General features: G+C 37.8%; 1 protein-coding gene across 1 annotated transcript in view; it reads left to right on the top strand.

Moving 5' to 3' along the window:
- Positions 1 to 291: 291 nt before the first annotated feature.
- slc25a36a (solute carrier family 25 member 36a) overlaps positions 292 to 25200 on the top strand; it is a 37994-nt gene continuing 13085 nt past the window's right edge. Inside the window, exons 1-4 of the mRNA XM_022677954.2 lie at positions 292 to 729; positions 10145 to 10309; positions 14702 to 14779; positions 21496 to 21596. Coding sequence (XP_022533675.1) covers positions 689 to 729; positions 10145 to 10309; positions 14702 to 14779; positions 21496 to 21596 — 385 coding nt within the window. The 5' untranslated portion in view covers positions 292 to 688. The remainder of the gene's footprint in view (positions 730 to 10144; positions 10310 to 14701; positions 14780 to 21495; positions 21597 to 25200) is intronic.

Raw genomic sequence — 25200 nt, 5'->3', positions numbered from 1 at the left:
GAAACGAGCACAGTGATATATATATATACTCTACATAATAAAGCTATATAAGATGACTTTGATGTTAATATTATAATCATATACACATTGTATTATATATCATAATAATATATTATTATTAATAGTAATACAGCCCTAATTCACCATCACTGATTCATCCACGGCGCGGTCATGTGAAGGGGGCATGATGGGGCGGGGCGATGTGAGGTCAGGCACCAGATCGGCCAATCACGGCCTCTGTTTTGCGGTCTGTGATTGGTCTGTAAATAGAGACTCGGCTGTCTGTCTGCTTTCGCTCTGCGGCTGCAGCTGGCGGACTCAGTGCGGGCAGAGAGACGGGGATACAGAGACTGAACAGCGGATTCAGCACCGCCACCGCCGCCGCTCCCAACACTTCCAGCACTGCCATCACCTTTCACAGCTTCAGACATAATAAACCCTGCTGTACGGAGTGAGCGAGATTTAACCGGGTAAAGAGCAAAAGAGCTCTGAGCGCAGGCTGAGCTAATACTGCTGCAGGCTCGGACCAGACCAGGCTTCTCTCCCAGCCAGCATACACAAACCTAGGGCTCGTGTGAAGCGAGAGGACCGGGAGGATTCGGGCGGCTGGCTGCCTGCCGTTCGCCCCGCCGAGTGGTGCCGCAGCCCCGCAGGCCGATCTGAGCTCCGGCGCGGAGAATGCTAAAGGATGAGTCAGAGGGACACCCTGGTTCATCTTTTTGCTGGAGGGTGAGTAACGTTAACAGCTATCTATATAAATCCTTTATTGCAGCATATTGAAGTCTGTATCGTGCGTTTATTGCACATTTAGAAATAATATCTGCTCAGATTGTAGAAAAAATGAGAGAAAATCATTTAAAACTGTATGACCTACCCTTTCTGTATGTCTCTCTCCCCCTCTCTCTTTGGTGCTGTGTCAATTTGTGCTCTTATATCAAAACGTGCTTCCACAGTAGCTAATTTAGTAACTGTTAGCTGCAGCTTGTTTAATAGTTTAATGGTGATGTATTTACAGTTGCTAAATAGGTTAGGTAAATCTACTTAGCTATAGCTAAATTAAACAGCAGATAGTTTGATAGAATAAAAACAAGCAAAGAAAATACGTGGCTATATAATGTCTGTAGCGTTATTATAGCCTAAATCACTGGATCAGGGTAACATATATAAGGTAACCTCGCTAGCTAGTTAGCTAGCTAATTTATGCGATAATTATTGTTTTTTTTATAGTCATTTACATATGCTACACATAAACATATAGATAAAGTAAGCTTACCTTGTATAAACAGCATTAGCATTAATTATCTTAGGAAGTGGAAGGGGGGGAATGAAAACAGGAAAAAAAGCGCAAAACATACTTCAGCGCATGCGCAAAGCTTCTAAGAAACACATACGGATGGGTAGCAGAAATCGACACAACACTGAACACTGCTGCTTTTGCTGCTCCTTCTTCTGCTGCTGCTAATTTACTGGCCAATACTAACCCAGGCCTGTACTGTAGCTAACGCTAGCTTAGCTTAGCATAGATGTAGTCAGGCTGTATCTTGCAAAACGTTAGCGTTAACTAACCTAACGCTAGCTAGTTAGATAGCTAGCACTAGCATGCACGGTTTTTAGCTCAATAGCTAACCTAGCTAACTAGATAGCTAAATAACTAAGCTACATATAATGCGCGTTAGTTTTTACAATGGTAACGGTCACTAACTGTCATTGGTGTCAGGTAACACTGTTTAGCTAGCAGTAGCTGGAAAGCTAACACAAACACTGTAGCGTAACATCTCTCCAGGGCTTCAGACGTTTCTAGAATACGGTGGCTCTTTCTAGCGGGGTATTTATCTGAACATAAGTGTTAAACGTTTTAAACGCAGTTTAATTATGAATATAAAGCTGAAATATTGATGTAGAATCAATTTAACGTTAAAAACGAAGCATTGTTTTCGCTTATAACCTATTCAATCAGGGCTCTTAGTGGTATTCTGATTTGACAGCAACCCTTATGTAGTTAGCTAGTTTAATACAACAGTTTGGATCACTGACTTTTCTCAAACACCTATAATCACCCTAATATGGCATGGTGTTGCCTTTAGACAACAAAACGCATTTGAATTATAACACTGTCCATTCATTGTTTTAATTTTATTGTACATAATATACCTTGTTATTTAGTTTTCATCTACTGACAAGAACAGTGTTTTTTGAGAAGTAGTCTAAAATATTAATGTAGAATATAAGAAAAATAATGCCATAGAGTGTTAATACATGAAAAACACGTATTAAGTATTTTTAACAGTATGTCTTTCCTGGGAAGTGTTAACGAACTGTTTATTAGCTTTAAGCTAACGAAAAGACTTATGTTTATAATGTATGTTAGCTGGCTAGGCTAACTAGCTAACTACTGTTGCTGATAACCTTTTCTATATTGTATTAAACTAGCTAGGTTAGGTATTTAATTACTGTTGACACGAAATTAAATAATTTGTGATTATTTTTCTGTTGAAACATCAAGTTATGTTGTGACTTTAGATGACTTTTTTTAAACCAGGGATATATAAACTTTGTTCCAAAGAGGGTCACCTATTTTAACCCTATATGACATGGTGTTGCCCTTAGGCAACAAAAAACTTTTGAATGATTACATTGTCCATTCATTGTTTTGTTATTATTCTATTTATATGCTGTTATCTTGTTTTCATTTGCTCACTAGAACATTGTTTTTTTGAATTGTTCCCTGTTTGCAGTGTCATGACAAGGCAATTACCCTGAATTAGTGGTCCTTCCTTTTTTAAAAAAAGTAGGCTAAAATATTATTTTAGCTTAAATAATAGAAAAAAAAAACACGTAGTAAGTATTTTTAGGGTTGTCTTTCCTGAGAACCGTGAACTAGCTAATTGTTTATTAGCTTTAAGCTAACGAAGTGACTGCTGTTTATAATGTAGGTTAGCTGACTAGCAAGCTAACTTCTGTTGGTAACCCTTTCCGTATTGTTTTAAACTAGTTAGGTTAGGTATTTCCTTACCGTTGATGCAAAATTAAATGATTTGTGATTATTTTGGTGTAGAAACATCAAGTTCCATTGTCAGTTTAGATGGCTTTAATTGCAAAAACCTGTCTAAACCAGGGGTAATTATATCAATTTTGTTCCTGGGGGCCAGACTGGACCCTATCAGAATGTTTAAGAGTTACTCTCACGTTTCAAAAACATTATAATGAATTGATTTCTGTATTCCAATTTGTATTGTAAATTTTCTAATTTTCTTCTTACCACACACATTTAGATTGTACTGTATTGTTCTGTCTGTTTAAATTGTCTCATGTCTTCTGGAGGAACGTAATTTCACTCCTCTGTGTACTCGGACGGAATGACTAAAAGCTGTGCAGAGCAATTAATAGTTTTAATTAAATTCTGAATTTCATTTTGGCACATTGAGACTGTATTAAAAGAGTAAAGAAATTTCACTACTTGCTGTACCGATTAGCTACCTAATGCAGTCCAGTCAGAGAAACTAATGGCTTGTTTGTTGCAGTGACACAGTGGACAACATACTGCTGACACTGTTAAATATGTTTAATAATTTCCTAATTAATATGACTAATAATGTCTTCCAAAAGTGATGCTGGGAACAGTTAATGTCAGTCCATTCCATGGGCTATATTTGGCCCCAGGCCCGACTGTGGATACTGGTCTGAACCTATTAAATCAGTATACTTGGTTAGCTTGCAAATTTATAGTAGTCAACCAGTCAATCTGTGGCGAGATTGAGATTTGACAGTGACCCATGACTGACTGATATAGCAAAGTTAAATAATTTGGGTGTTTGGACCCCTCACAGTTTGAAGAAACACTTGTCTTTACATAAATGTTGTAATGTATCTAAATAAACTCTTCCAATTGTTTTTTAGACATAGTGAAACGATGTGTAATTCATTTTCTAGATAAAAATAAGGTTACACCATTTGTTTAGTTGTTTTAAATGCAAAACTAAACTGTTAAAAGGACCTCACTTAATTTATACCAAGCAGTCTGTGGTGAGTTGGGTGGCCTGTAGCCAATATGGCTGTTTGGAACACTTGACTGTTTCCATTCGTTCTCAAATTACTCTCTGAAGGACAAGACTAAGTTTTATCATTTGGCTACAAAACCTGCATAGCTTGCACCCTTTTGCAACAGCGCTCAGAGTGGTGGTAACTTATTTGGTCATTTACCATGCTTGAGTGCTTTGTTGTAGTAAAGAAAAAGCTGGTAATAAATATTCACTGTGTTGTGGTTGATGTTAGGAGTGTCAGAGGCTTGGCTGACTTCCCATGAAGTGAAATTCCACAGGTTTTTTTACAGTTTCTATAAAGTTAAACTGTAAACAGTGTCTTTCAGAGTGGAGTTGTTGGGAAATGGTTCGTTGTAGGAAAACTTGCTGACTCAATCAAAATACAATGCTGATTATAGCACTTAGCCATGTTGTTTTCTTACCAACATATGTTTTTAGAATTTTTATATTGGTTACATTTGTTTGGGGACTTTAAGGGACTATTCTGTCTGGTTATCTATGCTGTGTGTAAGTAAATGATGTGGGGTTGATGCTGCAGTTGGTCTGCAGGTTTAGGTTCAGCAACAGTATGTGCTGAAAGAATGAGGTCAGCTGCTTACCTGAATATACTGAATATAGACCAAGTTATTCCATCAATGGAATCAATTTTTTCTTCCCTGACGGCACGGCCATATTAAAAGATGCCAGGATTCATGGGGCTGGAATTGTGAAAGAGTGGTTCAGAAACCATGAGACCATAATTTGGATTGTTCACCAGAGTCCAGACCTTAACCTCATTGAGAATCTTTGGGATGTGCTGGATAAAGAAGAGCTGCTTTGTGTAGCGGTTAGACTCTACCATCATCAATGCTGCTGCAAGATCTTGGTGAAAAATGAATGCAACACTGGATTAAAATAAATCTTGTGACATTGCAGAGGCTTATAGAACAAAGCCAAAGTGAATGCGTTCAGCAATCAAAGCTAAAGGCGATCCAAGGAAATATTAGAGTGTGTGGTTAACAGTCCGGCATCAGTGTATTCATGGCCATTTAATGTAATAACTTTGTGATGTAGGATGTTAAAACTCATTAAACTCAACTGTGAATAGTTTTTGACTAGGACCATTTCACACTAAACCACTTCGAATGGGTTTGTTTACACTTTAATCTTTTTATTATGCGTAATTTTTTGGAATTTCCCCTTTAAAGGCTGCAGGGACTGGGAACTTGGCATGGACATGTGAAGGGCAGTGTTGGCAGGCATGCAGAAAAGGAAGTTAGACGTCAAAAATTGACATGGGGGTAGGATGAGAACGACCACACTTTAAATGGTCCTGTCTTGTAGAGCATAATAACAGAAACAGCAGCAGCCAAGCTGTGGACACTGTGCTCTGCTCTATAATTAGTAGCTCTAGTTCCTATTTTTAAAGTAACACTTCTTAGGTTGTATAAAAAAATAATCAAGCCAAGGTTCCCATAGTTATATATTGTACTGTTGTGCTTCAATATTCATTTATATTGTTAAAACCACTTGTTCTTGATCTGATGATAGTTGTGAAGTGGAGTCACCAGCACTGCATGAAACAGCAGCAGTGAGATTTGGCCTCTGAAAGCTCAGAGCTGAGCTTGTAAAAGCAATTTGACATTATCACTAATGGAAGGGCGCATTGACCTCAAGGTGGTGGGTTGGATTTTGGATTTTGTACACCAGCTGTGCACGTGATTTTTAACTAACAGCTTTAATCACACTGGAAAGCAGCCTGTGTAGAGGAGAGCAGGGAAATTGCATTATGCAGACTGCTAGCATTCCCTGCTTATTAGCCATGCTAGCACATTTTTAACCTTTTAAGAGATTATAGCTATTTTTTCTGTTCAAAAAATATCTGCACAATTCAGTGGTTGATTCAGAGTCAGTCAGCACTGTGACAAAGCTTAAAAAAGCAATCAGTAATAAATGTGAGTGAGTGTGTAAAATAGCTACAAGCTAATGCATATTGCCAGACTAACACGTAGAGAGTGGCAAGCAACTATGAGTCTTACTACTGTAGCGAATCAGTAAATATATCTGTATGCATTTTCAATGTGCAAAATGCCCATCTCTACTATGCTAGTGGTTGTGGTAAACAACCTTACCGAAGCTCAGTGCTTACCTGTTCAGCAAAAAAAAAAAATAAATAAATAGCCAGTTTGCACAGTTTGTAAATACAAGGTAACAGCATGGCCTCCATCCACATGGTTGGGCACGTGCTTGTAAACGCACATGTTGCACAAAGCTGTGCACCTCATTCCAGCACAGTTTTGTGCAGATATTTTCAGTTGCAGCTGATTTCACAAGTTTAATAATAGAAAAATGCTTTTATGCACTTTTAAAAGAAGCCATTTAAATGCCTGATTAAAGGGCCGATTCCTGTTGTTTTGCTGTTTTCCTCTGGGTTTGAGTTGAGCTCGGCCCTGACTGAGCTTTTGATTGGTCTGGACGCGAAACATCGAGAGGGTGGGGGCGAGGCTGATGATGTCATGGGTCCTGCATTGTTTCATTTCGCGATATATATATATATAGTCGAAAAAAGAATGTTTGCAATGTAATTTTTTTCAAAAATTGTGCAGCCCTAGTCCCCAGTACTTTGTGTAGTGCCACAAATTAACGAATAGTCAACAATGAACATTTGGAGTCGAGAAAATTTTATAATCTGTTGCAGCCCTAATAATTTTATCTTTTGCAGGTTTTAAAGTCTGGTTTGCTATCACTAACTTTGCAGCTGAGAGTTTCAGGTTAAGCTTAAGTAACTGTTTAGGCCCAGACCAGCATGCAATATTCAAGCTCCAGTAATTCTCCTGTATTTTGCCTTTTTACAGCAGAACTAATCATTAACTGAGAGGCTCTGGTTTAGAGATGGCTAAGCAGATGTAGGTCCTAGCTTGCTTTCGTTTTGTATTGTGATTTTTCCCTTTTTCCTTCCCATTCTGCCTTAAACTGCTGCAGCACTTCCCCTTTCTATCAGAAACAAAACTTGGCTGTAAAAGAAAGGTTTCCAGCCTTGAGGAAGAGCTGGGGGGATCAGTGTTGGGGGGGGGGGGGATCCGAGCGAGCTATAGGCAGCTTTGTTGTGCTGCTGCGTCTGCCTGTGATCATGTTTCCACACACAGCCGCCAGCGAGTAAGCAAGTGAGTAAACTCAAGCAGCAACAAACTGGGAGGACGCGTATGTGGGCCGAAGGTCACGGCTGACGCCTGCCTTGCATGTATGTGGGTCGGCCTTTTGAAAGGCGGAGTAAAAATAGGCAGAGAGAGAAAGAAAGAGAGGACGCTTCACAGGCTACTGCTTCAGCCAGGACAAGCAGTGCATTAATCAGCAATTCGGTTTTCCACATTAGAGCTCAAAGATGGGACTGCCTGTTAAGTTGGAGTGCTGAGGTGAAACGATTGAGAGAATTCATTTTAACTTCATTTAGATTTGGTGCAGTGCAGATTGTTGTTGCATTTTTTTAATATAGGAGTGGCTACAAATATTCCTTATATCAACGTAATAATGCCTTAATTCTGTTTAATGGAGAATAAATTAGCAATTAATTAAATATGTAACTGAAAATGAGGGAAAATGTGCTTTCTACTTTTAGCTGAATAAGTGAAAAGACCACAATAAAACAGCAATACCTAATAATAGCTAATTTATTTAAAGTCGTATCGCAGTGTTTCCTCTAAAGTTTTTTTAAGCAGCAGTTAAAGGCCCTGCTGTAATAGAATATTAGGAAAGCACACAAACGGCAGGTTTAAGTTCATTTTTTTTTGCTCTACTCACATAAATTAAATTATAAAAAAATATATATATTTAAAAAAAAAAGTGTTCAGCTTCACTTCGCTTTGTTCCAGTGTACTACCTCTCTCTCTATCAGTTTACCTCTAGTATTTGTCTATTAATTGCCTATATTTTTTTTTTTTTAGTTTGTTGTGAGTAAGCATATTATGTTATGTTGTAGTGTAAGTAAATTCCAACAACTTGTTTGTCTGGTCATTAAAAAAATAAATTAATGGAATTGAATTGAATTCACAAATTTACATAGTTTTCCTGTTGAAAGTTTTGAGCTGTACAGGACTAGTATAGTAACAGTAGCTGAGCTAACTTAGCCTAAACATATTTTTCTTTACCAAAAGACTGGCTGTCTTCCTGCCAATCCGCTTTCTCTCCTGCCCTGCCTCTAAACCCATACATCGCCCAGTGCCCCTTCCAAACTACACCACCCTTTTTTTATATATATATATTTTTAAAAGCCTTTTCCACATTTAAGCTGAGGGTGTAGTTAGCAAAAATCAATGGGTTTAGTGCCATTGTAAGAAATTCAGGTCTTTAAATGACAATAATACAATTTATTGCAATTATTTCTAGAACAATATATCGTCCAAGCAGGTTGTGTACTGTGAACCATCAGAAATGCTGCTGACTGACTGAGTATCAGCACCAACCTGCACTTGTTTACACAACTGAGGTCATGTGGGTCATTCAGAGTGGACCCTGATGGTTGCATGTGTTTGCCTGGGAGGCCCCGGCGTTCTGTACAGGTGATCACTGTAGCGCTGTCCTCTTTCACCTTTATACCCACCCAGCGTAGAGTCACATGGACACCACCACACGCGGGCGACATGCTGACGATGAACTTGAACCACGTCCAACTGTGCCTTAAGTCACTTTTACCTAATAGCGTTCCTCCATTCAGGATCGTAGTATACCCACATATAGCGCAGACGTAACCTGCTACGGTTTCCCCAGCTCATGTTTGGCCTACTTATGGAATGGCTGCACAGTTGCACGTACAGTGTGTGCATACTTCTGATTCAGATTCATCAGAGTAGCTCAGTATATATATTTTTGTAGTGTTTCTTTAATACATGCAAACCTAATTTTAAACTATTATACTAAAACTACAGGAGGAGCGTTGTTATTTAATTTAGTATTTATTAGTTATATTTATTAGGGTTTGCTCACTGATTAATAATGAACATCTGACTGTTGTCAGGGTTTTAATCAGTCAGTAGTGCACTTGTATTTTCCACTGCCAATATAGCAATGTGCCCCAAATTTGCCTGAACACACCTTACTTTTAGACCATCACTCCCATCATCTTGGGCACTATTTAAAAGATGCAGGTGCAAGAAAAAAAGACTGGTATAAGATGGGGCCTTTTTTAATAATAATAATCGGACCCAAAACAATAGGGCTCTGCACCTCCTCATACTCTTGTTACATACAATCTGTATCTAGGACATCTTGTCTCACTCTGTTCACTATTCTCTTCTTCTTCTGTACTGCACTTTATTATCTCAATTAGTGATTCTTCTGTTCTTTTATTTATATGCCTATTTATTTCAGTCTGTACTGTGTTATTTGCTGCTTCACTCAGCACTTTATTGTGAATAGCTCTGTATCTAGGATGGGTGTACCTGTCGCTGTGTCATGTCACTTATCGTGCGCTGTGAGCTACTGTAACTAAACACAAAATCCTTGTTTCTGTGCGCATACTTGTTCAATAAAACCCAGGTTTTTTTCTGATTTGTGTTTTTGTACCAGACTATAATCTTAATAATTTTTTTTTACATCACCTGTTCGCTCTCGATCACTCTTCGTTTTTTTTTTTTTTTTTTACTTCAGTACTAGTCCTAAATTTATCCCTTAAACTTTTTTGGAATGTGTTGCAACCCTAAAATGCAGGAATGGATGTATATTAGAAAATGAAATTAAGTTGAGCAGATAAAGCATAACATATCTTAGAATAGAATTGATGGTGTCTGCAATTAAAGACATACAAACAAACAAACAAAAATAATGGTAATTTTGTGATTGATTGCTGAACATCTCTTTCAGGATGGCCATCATTTTCATTTTCAACTTCTGTATTTTTGTGCCTTTTGTGCAAATAGCGGACTATACAGTACCCAAAAAAAAAGGCTAAAACAAATCTTTTTTTTTTTTTTTCAAACCTGACGGTCCAAACCAAGATTTGTGTCTGAACTGGGCTAAAAGATCAGATTGTACTAATGATGTACTCATACAAGATGCTACGAATAATTGGAATGTGAAGTTCAGCAAGAAAGGAACTCATCGTCTCTCTTTCTCTGGTTCTCTCTGTGTAGCTGTGGGGGCACCGTTGGTGCCATTTTGACGTGTCCACTGGAGGTGGTGAAGACCAGGCTGCAGTCTTCGTCAGTAACGCTCTACATCTCTGAGGTCCAGCTAAGCACTGTAAATGGGGCCAGCGTTGCCCGCATGTCCCCTCCTGGGCCCCTGCACTGTCTCAAGTGAGTATATGTATTATATCTCATGTATTATTTGCCATGTATAAACATCTAAACTCATATTATACTTGATTTAAATAAATAAACCACGCCTTGCTTAGACAAACAAATTGAATAGTATACATTTTTTTCTCTGACCAAAAAACAAGGGTATATAACACGCTATTAATTCCCCTTGACATGTTCAGTTCCTAGAGGTTTTGATGGCATGTGTTTTTCTGTCCTGTGTAATTAGCCAGGATGTTCTTCATGCAAGAGACACGCTGCCCTTTGCCCCGATTCACTACCTCACTACTTTTCCTTCAGCTAAATGCCAAGCATAGATGTTTCATAACTGTCTGTCAGTCTCAGCATGTGCTCACCATAATGGGGCTTATGTCACTGGGGTGCCTTCGAGTGTACTGTCTCCCATTTGACACCCACTTTTGTTTTTTTGGCATCCTGCACTTTTTATAATGTAAATTTATGCAGTGCGTTTTGGTAACTTTGAATTTCAAGCATTTCAAGTCAATTTTAACTCTGAAAAGTTGTTCTTTCTGCACTTTCTGAAAGTAGGAGTTGAGGAGAAACTCATAAAGCACATTGACATCAGAACTGTACTGTAGAGTAATGTTAGTACCGTATTTTTCGGACAATGAGGCACACTTAAAATCCTTTAATTTTCCAAAAAAATCGACAGTACGTCTCATGTATGAATTCTGTAAATCGGGTATTAAGGTGCAGTAAAGCTACTCCGCTGAAGTAAGACGTTATAAAGAGGAGGTTTTAGTAAGGTTTCTCCAGCACTAAGGCTGGGTGCAGCAGCATTAGCATTAGCACTGGACTGTAGCAATCTTTGCCTTGTTAAAACAAGCTACGTGGAAATCTAAGCTTACTGTAAATAAACTAAAGCGCTTTACTCACCCAAATAAATGTTTTATTTATTTATTATTATTTTTTTTTAAGGATTACATTATGTATCCTCAGAATAGTAGTATGTACATCCAATGGAGGTTTTCTAGATGTCGTGTGTGCAATATAGTGAGCAAAGCTTCTCTGGAACATTTGCTGTCATTCAGTTTCTCTGCAATTGCATTAAATATTTCACAGAAGCCTTAAAGAATTATGCTGAGGCCTTTAGGCATCTGTGTTTTTTTCTTATTATGACTGGCTGAGAGAAGTTAGGTCATCAGTATTGTATTCTTAATAATGTTCTCCAAGATGTCTTCTTAGGAAAGTCAACTTCCTTCAGTAGCAGTTGCTTTATGATGTGTGTTATGATTTACTAAAATTAAAACTTAATTAAATCTGCATTTACTGTCAGGTTAATTCTAGAGTTTTTTTTTTTATTATTATTATTTGGTTATATGTAAGATGCATAACAAACAATGCAAAAAACTGTAGTGCTATATTTCATGTGATTGCATAATGGCTGGTAATGCATGATTGTAAGAAAAAAAATAATAATAATAATATAACAAGACTATAAATCACTTGAGCACAGAGTGGGGTTCAGTTTATTTTGTCAGCTTTCTGCGCATAATTGACAGAGCTACAGTGTTGCACAACTGCTGAGGTTCTTTTCATTTGACCTTTGTGAAGCAACGTGGAAGTCCGCAGCCATTGTATTATATCCGAGGAGTAAAAGAAAAAAAAAGAAAACAGGAAAAGTAGGTCAGTGTTGAATTCTTTACAGATGCAGAGGTCAGAACTCTACACAGACAGTCTGTGGCTTTGACTCTGCACATTTCTGAGGATTTGCACGGTGTGGGTCCAGCCCTGTCATTAGATATTTTATGTGTAATAAATGTAATTGTCTAAACTGTAAATTGACCGTCACTGAATCTACAGGCTTATTTACAGCTCTGAAAAAAAAAATAATAAGAGACCACTTCAGTTTCTGAATCAGTTTCTATGATTTAGCTATTTATAGGTATATGTTGAACATTGTTTTATTCTATAAACTACAGACAACATTTCTCCCAAATTCCAAATAAAAATATTGTCATTTAGAGCATTTATTTGCTGAAAATGAGAAATGGCTGAAAAATCAAACAAAAAAAGATGCAGAGCTTTCAGACCTCAAATAATGCAAAGAAAACAAGTTCATATTAATAAAGTTTTTAAGAGTTCAGAAATCAACCTTTTTTTATGCATCTTGGCATCATGTTCTCCTCCACCAGTCTTACACACTGCTTTTGGATAACTTTATGCCTTTACTACTGGTGCAAATATTCAAGCAATTTAGCTTGATTTATTGGCTTGTGATCATCCATCTTCCGATTGATTATTATTCCCAAGGTTTTCAATTGGGTTAAATCAAAGAAACTTTATTTTTTAAGTGCTCTCTTATTTTTTTTTTCCAGAGCTGCATAAGTATTGGTACACTGGGTGCTTTCCACATTGTCTGTCAAAGTCTGGACTTTTTTTCAATTTCACTTATTCTGCAGCGTGAAGAAGTTAAATTATTCTGACAGAGAGGTTGAATTCAGCATTCTATAAACCAATTTATATAATGTTAGGGGGACACCAGTTCTCTAGTGCTCTCATTAATTTGCAGCATGAAACCAAAACTGACTGCACCAAAATGTGTGGAAACACCCTGAAGCTTTGATATAGATGCTCCTTTGGTCCTTGCTCATTCAGCACCAGTACAGACTGTACTGTGTGAGCTTCAGATGCTGATGCTGGATCAGTTTGGCCATGGATTCTGTTCTGAAGACAGTAGGACTAATGGCTGGTACCATGACAACACACCACGTCTGCGTTTCCGTTAATAAGCCTTGCCGCTGGCTGCCTGGCATCATTGCGTCAGCTGTTAATAGGCCCAGGTTTTCGTTCACTGACTTCCAATAGTGGCTCCTTTGTTTCCCCCCAAGCGGACCAGATGTAAACGTGATGTCTTGATCCAGTGCTGCAATACACAGGGATCTAATTGAAAAAAGACATGCAATTAATACATTTTCCTTAGCCACTGTCAGTGGTGTAACAATCAAACCCTGTCAGGGTTCTGAGGGCCCTCAGAATACCCAGGTATCAAATCCAGGAAATGAAAACAGTGCGGTATCTGACTCAGGAATCAAATGCAGCTATTGGACCAAATCAGAGACTGTAAAAAAAGATGGACGCCGTGTCTCTGTTCCCATTCATTCAATGAAAATGAAGCCAAAATCTTCTGCCATGTTGGCGATCCTGAAACCCAAGTCTGCGCAGTAAAGACCAGAGGGGGGAGAAAGACTGTGGAGAGACAGCCTACTCATTTGAAAAAACCCGCCCCTGAGGGCTGCCTCGAGGTCACAGGCTGCGGAGCGGAGCGGAGCTGACGATCTGTTATTGGTCCCACCCATAACCAGCCCTTTTACAGTAACCACGCCTTTTTGAATAGAGCTGAATAACGTTTTTAAAAACGACCTGTGGTGGCTTCACTTTTGAGAGACAGTGCTCTGTCCAGCTATACACAGTCTATGGACTAAATCATTAGCTTTGTTCAAGGGCCCTTCAGTACATCGGTGTATCAAACTCTATTATCAAACCCAGTTAGATGCCTTGCTCAGGGGCCCCTTAGTCAGCACACTTGAGTATCAAACCCAGTACACGTATTCACTGTGTTTTGTTTCAATAAGCTTCTGCAATGTCACAAGATTGATTTCAATCCAGTGTTGCTGGATAAATTTTTCTCCAAGATCTTGCAGCAGCATTGATGATGGTAGAGTCTGACCCCTGCACAAAGCAGCCGTTCTCCATCCAGCACATCCCAAAGATTCTCAATGAGGTTAAGATCTGGACTCTGTGGTGAACTCTCTCTCAATCCATGTGTGAAAATGATGATCTCATGCTCCCTGAACCCTGAACTCTTTCACAATTCCAGCACCATGAATCCTGACATTTTCATCATCTTGGAATATGCCCGTGTGTATCATCAGGGAAGAAAGAAAATGAATCCATTGATGGAATAACCTGGTCTATATTCAGTATATTCAGGTAGTCAGCTGACCTCATTCTTTCAGCACATACTGTTGCTGAACCTAAACCTGCAGACCAACTGCAGCATCAACCCTACATAATTTACTTAATTAAATCCATTTTTTTTGGCCAGCCAGTGTATTATTAGAGTGTTTGTCTACACCAGGCATGTTCTTAAAACAAATAAAAGACTGAAAAATATGAAAACCCATCTGCAGCTTCATTTGGGACAATTTATAGGTACATACAATTATTTTCCTTGAAGGAAAAATAAAATGTATTTTTTTTTCTAACAATTCCTGACTTCTTCCATATGCAGTACAACAATTAAATATGTACATGTGTTTGTTCTTTTGCACTCAAACCATGTAGTCTTCTAGGCGTTTGCTAATATTACAGTACATATGCTTATCTAAATGTCTTTTTTTTATTTTTTATTTTTTTTTATCGCAGGTTGATATTGGAGAGAGAAGGTCCGCGTTCACTCTTTCGGGGGCTGGGACCTAACCTGGTGGGAGTGGCTCCGTCCAGGTATGTTTCCTGGTTAAATAAATAGCATTTTTATTTTTACTTATCATTCTGCAAATCCTAGTTTGGTCAGTGTTCAATTTCCAGGAACGCAGCCATTATAAGATAGATTGTGGTGATATTCTAAACACTTACATAAGAGATAAAAATTTCCTCTCTTCTAGAAAAGCTGTTTTGAAAGGAATAAAGAGAGGTTTTTACTGCAGTAATTTGGCAAGATCAGATATTTTCAAAGTGCTGTAAATTCTGACTGACGTTCAAAAGTCCACAACCTCAGGAATGTTTGTAGCTAACAGTATATTGTGCAATCGCTAAGTAAATAAATCTCATTTTCTCAGCAAGACAAAGTGGCTCACTGTCTGTATTTTGGGGTTACCTTTTTAAAAGCTTGCATAAGCTTCTGATGCATAAAGCATCTGTTTGAACAGTTGTTATTTAATAAGAAGCTCACTAAGCCCTGTTTGAGACATAGTGCAGCATTTCCCAAAGGCTTCAGTTTAACCTTACTGCAAAACTCAAAAGTGCCAATCATGGGATACAGTAACAGGTCACTGTTATAAAGCAGCAGAGCACAAATGATAGATACACGGTTTTTAGACTATTATGAGACATTGCATGGATCTGTTTAGCTGCTGAACTTGATGAACTGAAGGCCAAGGAAAATTCCAATACAGTTACCTGTATTTAGTGTCAAAGTCCACAACAAACTGTGGACGTTTTCCACTACAAACCAAACCACTGGAGTTTAGTACAGGAGGGTTGGGTCTGGACCTTGTCACCTTGTTCACTGCTTATGTTTTCCAAGGACTGATCTTTCACACATGTGTATCTTCTTGTAGCATTAGCTTATCATTACATATCCTGTTGGGATTTTCTTTATTGCATTTGAGTGAAGTAGTGCATCTTTAAAAAATGGCTAAATTTTCATGGCTGAATTAGAGCAGCCTGGTGGCCAATCTTCATTAATTGCATTTTGCACCAGTAAGAGCAAAGTGTGAAGATTGCTTCAATTAGCAGGGTAAGAGCACAGTTTTGCTCAAAATATTGCAATGCACACAACATTATGGGGGACATACCAGAGTTCAAAAGAGGACAAATTGTTGGTGCACATCTTGCTGGCGCATCTGTGACCAAGACAGCAAGTCTTTGTGGTGTATCAAGAGCCACGGTATCCAGGGTAATGTCAGCATACCACCAAGCAGGATGAACCACATCCAACAGGATTAACTGTGGACGCTGTAAGAGGAAGCTGTCTGAAAGGGATGTTCGGGTGCTAACCTGGATTGTATCAAAAAAACATAAAACCACGGCTGATCAAATCATGGCAGAATTCAATGTGCACCTTAACTCTCCTGTTTCCACCAGAACTGTCCGTCACCACAATAAATTGTTGTGGTCTAAAACCAGGTATTTCAGTTTCATTGTCCAACCCCTGTAGATGTATTACTCCCACAGTGATCTATTTTAAGTGTTTATTTCTTTTATTGTTTATTGTTAAATTTATGGCTTACAGCCAATGAAAACCCAAAAATCCCAAAAAGTTTTTTTCAAAGTTTGAATATTATATAAGACCAATTGGTACTTTTGGCAGCATGTGAAGTGTGTCAAGTCCTGCTGGAAAATGAAATCCACATTTTCATAAAATAGAATGTAACTCTTTGTAATGTTACTGTAGAATTACGTTTTTTGTTGAGAATTTCTCTGTTGCATGTAAGTGAAGCTAGAAATGGTAAAAGTGACTTTTCTTTCAAAACCATTGCATAACTGCTTTCTGGACATATCTCACTTCCCTAAACTCACTGGTTATGCCTCACTTCCCGCCATTATTGCACATGTACACGCAAATATAGATTGTCCAAAGGTTTCTAGCCAGTTCCTTTAGCTCTTTAGCGTGTGCAGTCAGTGCTCAGCTAATGTTAAATAATTGTCAGCACGCCAGTCAAAACATCTAGGCTCATAATTCTCTTATCTAAATTTGCTAGGCCTGATAATATGATGATGGTTGTGTTTTTCTTTGATGAACGCTGACATTATTGCAGGCAATTTAGACTGGATTTAAACACAAACATAATACATCAGAAATTCATGGAATAATAGAAGACTGAACATGGAACAATTTTTTTTTTATTATTATTAATAAAAGAAAGAAAAATCAGAAAAGATTAACAATGTGATGTTTTTTCTTCATTTAAATTAATTTAAATTAAAAACATAATAAAAACAATATATATATATATATATATATATATATATATATATATATATATATATATATATATATATATATATATATATATATATATGGAATCCCTTCCTAACCAGAAAATCTCTTAAAAAAATAAATAAATAAAAAAAAACACAAGAAGGCTTTGAGATAATTAGCCCCACCCCTTCGTGCGCTCCAATTTGAATAAAAGTTTAAGAAAAGAACCAAGTCACTTGATAAGGCATGTTAAATATGCTAATATCTTGTGATTTGTGAAGGTAAATGATTCCTCAAGGCAGACAAAATTATTCAATATTTATTTGTAATCAAGGTACTTGAATTGTACTTAAGAATTCGTTTCACCCCTGTCATCTAGTCTACTAATGCCTCTCAAAAAGTTTTAATATCATTGGGAAGTTACTTTAGTAGTTTTCAGTAAGTCAGTTCAAAATGTGAAACTCTATATATTATATAGATGTATTACACACAGAGTGATCTATTTTAATTGTTTATTTCTTTTATTGTTGATGATTATGGCTTACAGCCAATAAAAACCCAGAAATCAATTAGTACTATTGGCAGCATCAGCAGTGTGCCAAGTCCTGCTGGGAAATGAAATCTGCATCTCTATAAAAGTTGTCAGCAGAAGGAAAAATGAAGTGCTGTAAGATTTTGTGGGAAAACAAAACTGCACTGACTTGATAATAAAACACAGTGGATCAACACCAGCAGATGACATGTCTCTCTAAACCATCACTGATCATCAGTATATTTTACATTTCATTTGGAAATCAAGGGTCCAAGCTGCTTGAGGTCTAGTGTGAAGTTTTTTTATTTTCATTTTCCAGCAGGACTTGGCACTCTGCCCACACTGCCAAAGCCAATAGGCCTTTTATATTTTTTTAATTTTTAAGCCATAATCATCAACTATAAAAAAAAATAAATGCTTAAAATAGATCACTCTGTGTTTAATACATCTATATAATATGAGATTCACATTTTGAACTGAGTTAATAAAGTAACTTCTCAATGATATTAATTTTTTACATTGTAATTAGCTAGGCTTCTATGTGTCCGTTATTTGATGCAGCAGTGCATCCCCCTTTGCCTCTCTACGTCACTGTCCTCAATACGCTCTAGCTTCACAGCTGGAACGCCAGCCTCGTGACCGTCGACGCATCATTTTGTAAAGGCTTCTCTCAGACCTGCTGTGGAGAGAGGGAGCAGACCTGGCGTATATACAGTGTTTAGCATGCGGTGCTGTCTGCACCTCCCACTCATGTACATGACTGTACTGCACTCCTCTGTGCTGTGAATGAGCCTCGCTGCACATTCATCCAGGCACTGATCATTCATTCCCATTCTGTAGCTTCATTCCGGAGCTTCCACAGAGCTTCATCTCCTTACCCAGTCGCTCAAAATAAACCTCCGTCTTTCCCCTTCCCCGCGTACGATTGGCAGCGACGCGACAGATGCGGATGCTGGCATGCGATTGGCCGGGCGCACGGATGGCGCGGATTGGCTGCGCGCGGGTGAGGGGGAGGTGGCTTAGCTTGTGGAAATGTACTGGCTCCCTCGGCTGTGGAATTAAGCATCTCGTCCGTAATCTAATGGATGCTCAGGCGGTGGGCCGTTCATCTGGTGCCCGTTCAGGACAGCAGAAGTAAAAAATCGGTGCGCAGTGGTTATGTAAGGCTGGAACACACATGGTTGCACACACACGTACACAGTGCAGGGCTTTATGCTGGAGCGGAAATTTTGATTTGGAGTAATCCCGCAGCTCTAGGCTAAATTGCCTAGTCCGTGGAGTAAATCTAGCACTAATACATAGCATGTGATCCGGAGCAGGCGAGGGCATCCCATTCGACTCACCCTTATTTACACATTCAGACAGGCTGCGTTCTGTACTGACGGACTGCTGTGTGCCCTAGAATGGATTATTTGGCATCTTTGACATTACATGTTCAAGTGTTTGAGGACATACAGTACTCTCAGCAATATACAGCTCTGAAAAACATAAGAGACTGCTTAAAAATGCCATCAAACCAAGCTGAACTGCTTGTATTTTGCACCAGGAGTAAAGGCATAAAGTTATCCAAAAGCAGTGTGTAAGACTGGTGGAGGAGAACATGCCAAGATGCATGAAAACTGTTTTTGTTATTTCTGCAAATAAATGCTCTGAATGACATATATTTTTTTTTTATTTGGAATTTGGGAGAAATGTTGTCCGTAGGTTATAGAATAAAACAATATTGTTTATTTTACTAAAACATAAACCTATAAATAGCAAAATCAGAGAAAATGATTCAGAAACTGAAGTGGTCTCTTTAATTTTTTATTTTTTTCAGAGCTGGATTTACTGGAGATGCATCAAAACAAGCATTTTTGGCTGAAAATCAAACAAAAATGAAACATTAGACAGAATTACAAAGCTGTAATTTTGCAGGTTTTCATTCATTTTGCCACTTTATTTTTTTTACCATTGCATGAATTAAATACCGTATTTTTTGTTCACCTTATGTATGAATTATACCAGTCTGGTATGAAGGAGCAGTAAAGCCACTTTGCTGAAGTGCAGCATTATAAAGAATTTCTGTGAAGTTTCTCCAGCACCGAGGCTGGAGCAGTATTAGCACTAGCTGCTAGGGGAGAAATCTGCTCCAACAAAGATTTGGTAGTCTTGCAAAGTATTTCCCTAATTTTGTAGGAAACATTTTAGATTGATTCAGTCTGTCACCAAGTTTAGCTTCATCTTAGAGACCTGGAATATTGGAATGTCTTGCAAATCTACAGTTTACAGCCTACAAAACTGCAGCTGGTCATATAAAGTCAGCCTCAGATCTGAGATATATCTTGTTATTGCTTTCCTTTCCTGGGGGGGTATTTTATATTTCTTTTTACTAAGAAAACCAAAGCCCAAAATATGTCCAATAGGAATGTCCATCAACATCTGTTTCTATTGGATAGAGTGGTCTCTGGAGTGGGCTTAAAATAAAAGACATTGCATTGTAATGTATATCCCCTATAGAGAATTTTACGTTATATTGGTTTTGTATTATATCTAGATACTAGTTATAGTTTGTGTTTTTTTTCTGATGCTGGGATGAACTATACAGTCAGAATCTTTTCATCACTCAGTACAGTTGCTGTAATTTTAAGAGGCTTTAGCAACTTAATATCTCCGGCATCTGGGAAGGTTCATAAATTCCACCATGTCGTTCTACTCATGAACCTTGTTTGAACATCTGGCACCAGCTTATACTGGGACAAGGCCAGCTGAATGAACTGGATTTGGAAAACAGCAGCAGTAGATTGCATTAGAACTGCAATTCTGTGACTTTTTCATCTTTGATAGTTTACTTATCGTATGTAAGGTACATTTAGGTAATTTTCTTGTTGGATTGCGGCTTTAGCAGTTTAATTTAAGCCCGTTTTTCGGACATTAAGTGCCCTATAGTTTTTTTTCCTCTATATGCAAGGCATGTCACAATGCTTTTCGCTATCTTGCACCCCGTCAACAGTCTATTTTCACACCTTGCACCCCTTGCACCGTTAAAATAGCATCAAAGTTTAGTAATGAATATACACTGATGGGCGTAGTGGTCTGGAAGTGAGGTGTGTTAAGGTACATTTCTGGCGGCGGAAAACACAGGTGCACCACTGACTGAAATGAACCTAAACAACAGTCATTCCTATAGGTGCACAAAGTGCCAGCGAGATACACACAGCACCACTCTGTTAAGATACAAATTCACCAAAGTCAGAGCTCACCTGCCTCTTAAAGGGAATAACAACTGACACACTGTTCAGTTTATTTTACGTTACGCCCAAAACACGCATGATTAATTAGGAGAATAATCTGCACTTTTTATGCGTTCCAAAAACAATACCAAAGACACACCAACACGCTCTAAATCAAGCTGTGTGATACACAACTGCTACAATACGCTATAGGTCGCAAATATTTTGGTCAAAACCGGTTTTGAAACCAAACCATCACTGATTATGAAAACTTCACACTAGACCTCGAGCAGTTTGGACTGTGTTTCTCTCCACTCTTCCTCCAGATTCTGCTCCTATGATTTACAAATAAAATGCAAAATTTACTGATGATCAGTGATGGTTTGGAGAGACATGTCTGTCATCTGCTGGTGTTGGTCCACTGTGTTTTATATCAAGTCTAAAGTTTAAGTCAGTGCAGTTTTGTTTTCCCAGAAAATCTTACAGCACTTCATGCTTCCCTCTGCTACTGACAACTTTTATGGAGATGTGGATTTCATTTTCCAGCAGGACTTGGCACACTGCCCACACTGCCAAAAGTACCAATCGTTCTTACATAACATCTAATTTTCTGAGACACTGATTTCTTGGTTTTAATTAGGTGTTAGCCATAATCATCAACAATAAAAACAGATGTGGCACCTAAATGAACACAGTTATCATATAGCTTTAAAATGTTGTTGGATGTTGAAGAAGATCTAAGAAGATTGACTGTCTTTCTCTTCCTCCACAGAGCGATCTACTTTGCCGCTTACTCCACGGCTAAAGAGAAGTTAAACGATGTGTTCGAGCCCGACTCCACGCAGGTCCACATGGTGTCCGCCGGCCTCGCAGGTAAGGGTCAGGGCCACGGGCCTCTCGTTATCATGGTTATTAGCAGCATTTTTTGCTTTAGATACTAAACGTTTGCATTGGTTGTTTGGTTTGTGTGTGTCACCCTTTGAACTAAAACGGTACTCACCTCTTAGTAGTCTTTAGTAGTACTAAATTTGAGTCTTGGGTGATGTGTGTTTTTATTTATTTATTTATTTACTTTTTATTTTTTACTTATATACAGTATTTTATGTGGTTTCTTTGTTGGATACATGTTAAGCAGAGTTGAATAGCAATAGTGTAGACAACTCCGCTTTAGATGACTCGTGTTTTGGATAAATGTTTCAGGACGTTTGTTAGTTTGTTAGTTTCTAGTCTGAAAGCACAATTGAAGACTTTCAGGATCAAACTGCTGGAAAAAAGCATGAAAAAGGCCAGTTTCCACAGCTTGTGAAGCCAAGTATTCAGCAGTTTAGGTCACATATAGTTACATATAGGTTACATATAGTTTTTGATTACATCTCATAGAAATGAATTATTGGTATTAGAGGAATGATAATGGGGGGGGGGGGGAAATAAAGGGCCCATATTCTAAATTTGCCTTATATTATTAATGGTACCATTTTAAGACTGTTATACTGGCATGCAAAAGAATTAGGCACCCAGATCAAAAAGCAGCAGTGGACTCCCTCTTCTAAACAGCTGCCTGAAATGAGAATGAAGAAAATCAATGTGCACAGACTATGAAGACTATATGTAGACAGAAAATTGTCTTCAGGAAGTCATATTGTTTGCCTGAATTGCAATGTAATCAAGAAACGGCACTTTCTAATAGGAATAGTTAAGGTTAGGTTGAAGGAAGTGTTCAGACAGCTTCTATTAGGATGGTTAAAATAGCAACTTAATCCCCAAATCCCTTCCTTTCACTATAAAGATCATAAGAAGAACACTTATCCAGTAGTAGAGCTCTAATGGTAGGGGTTAATTTATTATGATTTGGGCTTTGGGTGTTGCAGCCTGTGTTACTGAGACGTTTTAACTGCAAAAGGGGACAATAGGGTCAGGAAATGGCAGCAAATTCTGTAATTAGTTTAAACAGGCTTCACTCCTTTATTAACATGACTAACATTAGTTAAACTAACGTTAGCTTGCTAAATGTTGGGAAGATACTGTACTCAGCTCTGGTACAAAATAAGAGACCACTTAAAAATTATGATTTTTTATTTTTATTTTACCAAATTGAAAAACTCTGGAATATAATCAAGAGGAATATAGTTCATCACAAGCCATCAAACCAAACTGAACTGCTTGATTTTCTTTAGTTATCTAAAAGCAGTGTGTAAGACTGGTGGAGGAGAACATGCCAGGGTTATTCCACTAAATATTGATGAATGCGCTGCATATTTTTTAAAGAATATTTGGGAGAAATGTTGTCTGTAGTTTCTAGAATAAAACAACAATGTTCATTTTACTCAAACATAAACCTATAAATAGCAAAATCAGAGAAACTGAGTCAGAAAATGAAGTGCTCTCTTATTTCTTTTCCAGAGCTGTATGTACATCAAACAAAAGAAAAAAAAAAAATAATCCTGGGGCCTAAATGTTTAGCTGTCCTCGCCAGTAGTAAGTACAAATTGAGGGTATGACAAAAAAATTGTGACTAATCGACTTATTGCACAAATAATTGACTACTAAAATAGTCATTATTTGCAGCCCTAAAGCAAACCTCAACCTCACAAATGTAAAAAGATGAAAATAGCTTGATTTAGGAAGATTTTTGAGAATTTATGACAATTATGACCCTAAATACACCCTAAAATCCACAATATAATAACTGGAGATTTTGCTATTATTCTTACAGTTCCCAGTCTTAAACATAATAAAAGTGGAGTGAGAACCTTACAGATTTAGAAGCCTTTTTTTTAAGAAAGGATGGAAGAAAACAAATCCTAAACAAGACTGAAAGGACTTAAGCTGTGCCTAAACTTTTGCATACCAGTGTCTCCAGTGTATTGTGCCTTGAAACTAAGGTTTCTACAATAACTTTTTTTTTTACTTTAAAATGAGTGGGAGGTACTAAATTACCTTACAAATTACCCATAATTAAATAAATTGTGAATAGACAGATTTATGTAATATAGTATTTACTATATGCTTAGATTTTGTGATATTACAAAAGCAATGCTCACAACAAGATGCTTTGTAGCTGTAAGTAATCTATTACTGATATGGGCCCTTTAAAAACAAATCAAGGCTATACCATAATATGTATAATATACACAGTAAATTTGCTAGTGTTGATTCAACACTGTTAGTGTAATTTTAACACCCACTGTGTTCAATAAACGCTGGAAAATACACTGTGTATATTGATTTATTGTGCAAACAGAATCTAAGGAGCAATTGTTAATAGAGGGGAGGGAGGGGGATGAAAAAGGGAAGGTCCTCAAAGTTTGGGTTGTGCTTTCCTTTCCCACTTTTTTCCTTTTTGTTTTCTTCTTCTACCTTTTTTGAGGGCTGGAGGACCTAAATCATTACATACCAGTGTGCTACTAAACAGTCTGGCTTCACACGCTGTCTGTGCTGTGTGTAGTAGCGGCCGCTAGCAGGGCGCTACGCTAACATATAGGGCGCCATGCGCGGTGGGCAGCGGTCCTCGCGAGTGACGCGGGCGGAATCGGGACGCCTCAGGTAGTCGCATCTCCATCTCACTGGTATGACTATGATTCTCCTAATGATGATGACAATGCTAATGGTTATTATATTGATGTAGCTGCTCTAGCTAGCTTTTAGCTTTTTTTCTTTTAACCTCCTTGTTACTTGCACAGTCTTGAGACTTAACCAGCCCCTAACCAGTCTGTAACCCATGCTAAGATAACTGGGGGAAAAAAAAAAACCCTTATGCACCTTTTGTGTACAGTATATACAGTAGTCAGCCACTGCAAATGCTAACCTTGTCATTACAGTACATTTAAAGAAGCTGGGATATATTTTAAGTGCCAGTGTTAGTAGGCAGTCACTGTTCAATCAGTTTCTCTGATATTGCTGTTTATAGGTTTATGTCTGAGTAAAAGGAACATTGTTGTTTTATTCTTTAAACTACAGACAACATTTCGCCCAAATTCCAAATTAAAATATTGTCATTTAGAGCAGAAAATGAAAAATGACTGAAATTACAAAAAAAAAAAAGATGCAGAGCTTTCAGATCTCAAATAATGCAACAAAAAACAAGTTCATATTCATAAAGTTTTAAGAGTTCAGAAATCCATATTTGGTGGAATAACCCTGTTTTTAATCACAGTTTTTATGCATCTTGGCATCATGTTCTCCTCCACCAGTCTTACACACTGCTTTTGGATAACTTTATGGCACTCCTGTTGCAAAAAATTAAAGCAGTTCAGCTTTGGTTTGATGGCTTGCAATCATCCATCTTCCTCTTCAGTGTGGTAAAATAAAAAAAAAAAAATCATTTTTAAGTTCTCTTTTAGTCTTTTTTTTCAGAGCTGTAGATCTACTAAGTGTTCCTGTAAGATCCTGTATGTTTTGAGATCTAAACAAAAAATGCACAGCACATGCTAACAGCTAAAGCTAATGCTAAAAACAAACTGAGCCTCAGGGCTGTAAG

Source organism: Astyanax mexicanus, chromosome 8, assembly GCF_023375975.1.
Source record: "Astyanax mexicanus isolate ESR-SI-001 chromosome 8, AstMex3_surface, whole genome shotgun sequence".
NCBI classification, from domain to species: Eukaryota; Metazoa; Chordata; class Actinopteri; order Characiformes; family Acestrorhamphidae; genus Astyanax; species Astyanax mexicanus.
The sequence above is the reverse complement of the archived record's forward strand: the minus strand, read 5'-3'. Positions and strand labels throughout refer to the sequence as shown.